This window comes from Zea mays, chromosome 1 (genome assembly GCF_902167145.1).
Source record: "Zea mays cultivar B73 chromosome 1, Zm-B73-REFERENCE-NAM-5.0, whole genome shotgun sequence".
In the NCBI taxonomy this organism is placed as follows: domain Eukaryota; kingdom Viridiplantae; phylum Streptophyta; class Magnoliopsida; order Poales; family Poaceae; genus Zea; species Zea mays.
Window position 1 is genome coordinate 251,156,600 of NC_050096.1, and position 5,548 is coordinate 251,162,147.

The 5,548-nt window shown below is 50.4% G+C and overlaps 1 protein-coding gene across 1 annotated transcript; it reads right to left on the bottom strand.

Annotated features, from left to right (window-relative positions):
• Window positions 1-1,912: 1,912 nt before the first annotated feature.
• On the bottom strand, window positions 1,913-4,765 carry LOC100282798 (uncharacterized). Its single transcript, NM_001155704.1, is given in 7 exon segments — window positions 1,913-2,190; window positions 2,257-2,343; window positions 2,416-2,534; window positions 2,645-2,883; window positions 2,972-3,028; window positions 3,190-3,821; window positions 4,329-4,765. Coding segments are annotated over 7 exon segments (1,542 nt in total). The 5' UTR covers window positions 4,677-4,765; the 3' UTR covers window positions 1,913-2,130.
• Between the last annotated feature and the right edge of the window lie 783 nt (window positions 4,766-5,548).

Consider the following 5,548-nt stretch of genomic DNA (forward strand, 5'->3'; position numbering starts at 1 on the left):
CCTCCGGTGTATGGGTCACTGTAGAGACCCAAATGGTGAGGTTTCTACGGTCGGGATCGTCCGATCCCACTAATCAGCAGGGATATGTATCTGATATTGTGCTTGACAAAGACCCCTTGGTACTGCTTCCATAGTCCGGGCATGGCTCGATGGCATCCCATCGTATCGATGTGGCTTGATAGTACTAGGCCGACTCTCCCTGAGAGCTGACTGTTGCCCTGCTGGGTTGCTCGACGGATCGGTTGCTCAGTAGCCTCGCCTCGCTAGGTTACTCGACGGGCAGGTTGCTTGGCAGCCTCGTCTCGCTGGGTTACTCGACAGGCAGGTTGGTCAGCAGTCCCGCCTCGCTGAGTTGCTTGGCAGACGGGTTGCTTGTCAGCCCTGCCTCGCTTGGTTGCTCGGCGGGTAGGCTACTCAGCAGCCCCACCTTGCTGGCTTAGTCGGCAGTCTCGTCTCGCTGGGTTGCTCAGCGAATATTTGTTTGGTGGGTGGGCCGGTCGGTGGGCCGTCCCCAAGAGGTCTTTTGGACCTCTACGCCGAGCTACTTGGCAGGTAGGCCGCCCGGTTCATGGGTCGTCTTTGGGAGGCCTTCAGGCCCTCCCTAGGTACCCTGTTCCTAGGTATAACACTCCAATATCGTATCTTGGTTGATTAAGAAAATTCTCTAAAGATTTAAAATTTCAAGCGTAATATAACAAAGTTATGAATTGAGACTTTCTTCCCTAAAATTTAATAAATAGTAAATATAAAATATTGACTATATAAAACTATAGTAAATAGGATAGTGAGTTATTCTATATAAATTACTACTATTGGGTATATAACTATGTGAATTCCATGTTTATTAAATTTCATGCATACAAATACTTATTTGAGCAAAGTAAATAAGGAGTAAATAAATGTAAATATTTGCATTCATGTTGATGTTTTGGTTGTGCATATAAATATGGTTTCAAAATTTTAAATCAGATTTGAATTGGGATGATTAAAATATGGAAATAAAAAACAGGAAAAAAACTAGCAAATAAAAGGCTTACCTATTCGGTCACTTAAGGAACACACCACACGTGAGTTTTTCCACCTATTTTTTATTGCACTTGCTGGATCTTACGTCACTATTACCTATTCTAGATTCGAATTTGTTAGAGGTTCTAATAGATAGGATATGATTGTAACAGATAAGTACTAGATTAGATCTATCATGTAACAAATTTGATTTCGAGTTTGTTAGTGTTCCTAATATATATGATATGATTGTAATAGATAAGTAACCGATTAGATCTATCAATGTAACCACCCACCTTCCAGCCTATATAAATACAACAAGACTGGTGAGGGGAGGCGAGCGCGCGATGACGTGAGCTGGTGAGGGGAGGCGAGCGTGAGCTGGTGCCTGGTGATGGGAGGCGAGAGTGTGACGGCGCGAGCTAGTGAGAGAGCCCGCGAAGGAGTGGTCGCGACGTAGCACAGCGCCGGCAGCGGTGCCGGTACGGGGGCGCCGTTAGTCCGCCGCCAGCTCTCGGTAGGGAGGGAGGGATAGGATGTCACGATTTAGGGTTGTGTTACCATGTGAGGATTGGTATGGGCTATTTTGCATCCCGTTTTGGCGCGGAACCTAAATTCACAAGAATTTTTTTGCTGAATTGCGAGCGAAAATTTCGTTCCGAAATTAGGAACCCTGGCCCGTAGTAATCGACCGGCTGCTTTAGGCCTTGTTCGTTTACGTCGGATTGCACCCGGAATCGTTCCACCTAATCAAAGTTTATATAAATTAGAGAAACAATCTGGTTAGAAATCGTTCCGATCCACCAATTCAGTAGAAACGAACAATGCCTTATGGTGGCGGGTTCGTGGCAATTCCAACAAAAATTATTATTGACTACTAGTCTGCTATGCTGTCGCATCAGTGAACGATATATAATAACGGAACACAGAATTGAATTGCGTGATGCAAGAGTAGTATTTAAAATTCCAGCCATCTCATCTCCTCTCCTCTCCTCGTAGACATTTCAGGACACTGAATTGCAACCTTGCATCAATTGCCGAATCTGCATCAGGGTGAATTGCATCAATTTCCCACGTCTCTCGTTCTTGGTTTGGCAACAGAGAAGCCTTATTTCGTTCTTGGGCTCACTGGACAGGCGCTTTACTGTCTTCCCATTTGTTCAGTCTTTTCTGCGCTTCTTCAACCTGCAATCCAAGGACATTCGGAGTGAATTTAGAGGCAAATTCAAATTAAGCTTTTGCAGTTTGTACCTCCTTGTTCCAGTTGGTCCTGAATGTAACCCACACCAGGATCATGGTCTGCATCAGGGTGCCCCCGATCATACCGCTCCAGATACCCTGCAGGCAGTCATATATGCAGTCGCCATTACGCACAGCATCAGGATGAGGTGAGGAAGAACCTGTACGTACCGCTGCTCCCAGGTCGAAGTAGAATCCCAGGAGGCACCCAAGGGGGATGCCGACGATGTAGTAGCAGCCGACATTGACGTATGCGACTAACGCTTGCCATCCACACCCCACAGCTACCCCTGCATTATATCCATCCACAGGATTTATTTACTACTACACTGTAGAATGGACGTGCCATCGATGAGCAATGCAGTGTCTGCTGCAGACTATATGTGCAGAGACTGCTGACCAGAGAGGACGGGCTGGATGCCGTTGAGGATGAGGGTGACCGCCAGCAGCGGGCTGAGCTGGGCGACCGCCCGCGACACGTCGTCGCCCTCGGTGAAGATGTAGCTGATGTAGTCCCGGCACAGCAGGATGACGATGGAGATTATGACCGACAGGACGAAGGAGAGCAGCGTCACTACCACCACAGAGAACGCCGCGGACTTTGGGTTGCCGGCGCCAAGCTCGTTGCTCACTCTTACGCTGAACAAACAAAACAAACAGTCCACCCTTTTCATCAGAAATTCAGAACAGAAAAGGGTCTGTTTTGTTATTTTTTTTGTTTGTTTACCTGGCTGCTGCATTGAACCCAACTGATATCATGAACACCCACCCTGTAATTGACATGCTGCAACGCCCGCCGTGCGGAGAAACAATGCAATTAGTTCATCAATTCTTGTAAACAATCAGTACCATGCATAGTTCTATATATATATATATATATATATATATATATATATATATATATATATATATATATATATATAATATGCAACTGCAATTGCTTACCAGACAGAGAGTGAGGCCAAGGCAAGCTCGGGGTCCTTGAGGAGTCCCGCGATGAGCACGAGTATCTGGAAGTACCAGGTCTCGAGGCAGAGCATGACGGCGGAGGCGAGGGACAGCTTGAGGAAGCCGGGGAGCCCCGAGAAGGCCTCCCACGAGAAGCCCGTCCAGGTGAGGCGGCACCGCTGGCTGGTGGCGATGTAGGCGAACTGCGCGGCGACGATGACCCACCAGCTGACGCTGAGCATGAGCGACGCGCCGAGGAGGCCCAGCCCGAACTGGTACACGACGAGGTAGCTGAGGGCGAGGTGCACGGCCAGCGTGGCGGCGGAGATGTACGCGCTGGGGGCCATGATGCTCTGCGCCTGCATGAACTTCTGGATGGGGAAGTTGGCGGCGTACGCGAAGATCTGCGGGATGAGGCCGTACACGAAGACGGCGGCGGCGGAGGCGATCTCGGGGGACTCCCCGAGGAGGACCAGGATGGGGCGGGAGAAGGCGTAGAGCACGGTCAGAGGCACCCCCGTGGCCATCAGCAGGATGGTGGAGCGCTGCAAGTAGATGCCCAGCATGTCGTACTTGTGCGCGCCGTACGCCTGCCCGCACAGCGTCTCCACCGCGCTCCCCATGCCCAGCTGCATTGCAATTGCGGCGTGCATGCACCGCGCCCATGGCCATGGCCATGCATGCATGGTCGTCGTCAGTTCTCAGTTGTTTTGTTTTGTTCATCCAGTTCGATTATTACTAGTCCTGTCCACCACAGTTAACTGCCTAGCTTAGCTACCTGCCTACCTCTCGATGACTGCTGCACTGTTATCATAGGGGGTGTTTGGTTACCCCAAACTAAAATTTAGCTCATATTCCATCGAATGTTTGAACCTCCGTTCCGGGTATTAAATGTAGTCGGATTATAAAACTAATTTGTCAGCCGAAGATTAAAAGACGAGACGAATCTAGTCCAGTTGGTTGGGTCTATATTTCATACTCCTATTTAAAAGTCAAACGTTTGATGTGACTCGAGCTAAACTTTAGCAGGAGTAACCAAACACCCCCTTAATAATAATTAATCAAAGAAGAGAGGCGGAACTGGACTAGCAAGTATATGATCATGCATATTTATTGCTAGATGGATCAGGGCGTACCATGAGGCCATAGGCGAAGACCTGGATGCCGGTGTTGCCGAGCGACGCGGCGGCCAGCTCGAGCGTGCCGAGGTGTCCCGAGAAGATCTGCGTGGACATGGACATGAGGTAGTTGATCATGTAGACGAGCACGGCGGGCGCGGCCAGGCGCACGAGCAGCCGCATCTCCACCATGGACGCCGACAGCATCCGCCGCCTCCACGGCAGGGAGGCGTCGCTGAGGATGCTCTCCAGCTGCCCGCTCACCGCCTCGCCGTGGCTGTGCCCGCTGCCGGCCGACGAGCCCGGCGCGGGCAGGCCCAGCAGCGGGCTCTCCAGCTTGCTCTCGCCGCCGGTGCTACTCATCATCGTCGTACTCGTATCGGTCTGCTGCGCTGTCGGACAGCTTAGCTAGCTAGGATGAGTCCTCGACTCGCTCGTCGAGGCTCGATCGGTTTGTGGCGCTTGCCCATCTCTCTCTATATATAATAACCCATAGCGACGGACGGACGGACGTGCGGGCGACGACGGCGGGATAGCTGAGTACGCCCATGCCGCAGCTGGCTGCTGCTGGTGAGCTGAGTACGAGTACCACTAGTCCACTACCACCTCTCTCTCAATCAATCTGAGCGTGAATGCTGAGACACAAGTGTACACGTGCCATCCGTACGAGTAGTGGTAGTTAGGGTGATCGGCTCATACTGCGCCGCTGCGGGCGGCACGACGGCGTCCTACCAGCAGCGTTGGTAGCATCTCAACTGACTGTTTCAATTAAACCCTACCTACCACCACGTACTGCATGCACCACAGCACTCCGCGACAAGTGAAACTGATGTGCCAGCATGAGGTGTGTATGGAGGTGAGGAGGTTTGGTAATGAATGGGGCGATGCAGTGTCGACGTAGGGCGAGGCGGTGACCGGCCATGGGGTGAGCTACACCTCCGAGGACAGATAACTGGGGAGTATGGTCTGCTGGTCTGATGTTGTATACTCCCTCCGTTTCTTTTTATTTGTCGCTGAATAGTGCAATTTTACACTATCCAACGACAAATAAAAATAAACGGAGGGACTATGAGCGAATGGATGGGATTGACAATTAAGGATCACTAGTAACAAGTGGGTCTACGAATATTGTCGCAGACAGCGTTAGTTTTTCCATCTACCCTATTTATCTTAAGAATACACTACTACACAAAGACATCTTCATCGGTTGGGAACCGGCTATTACCAGATTCCCAACC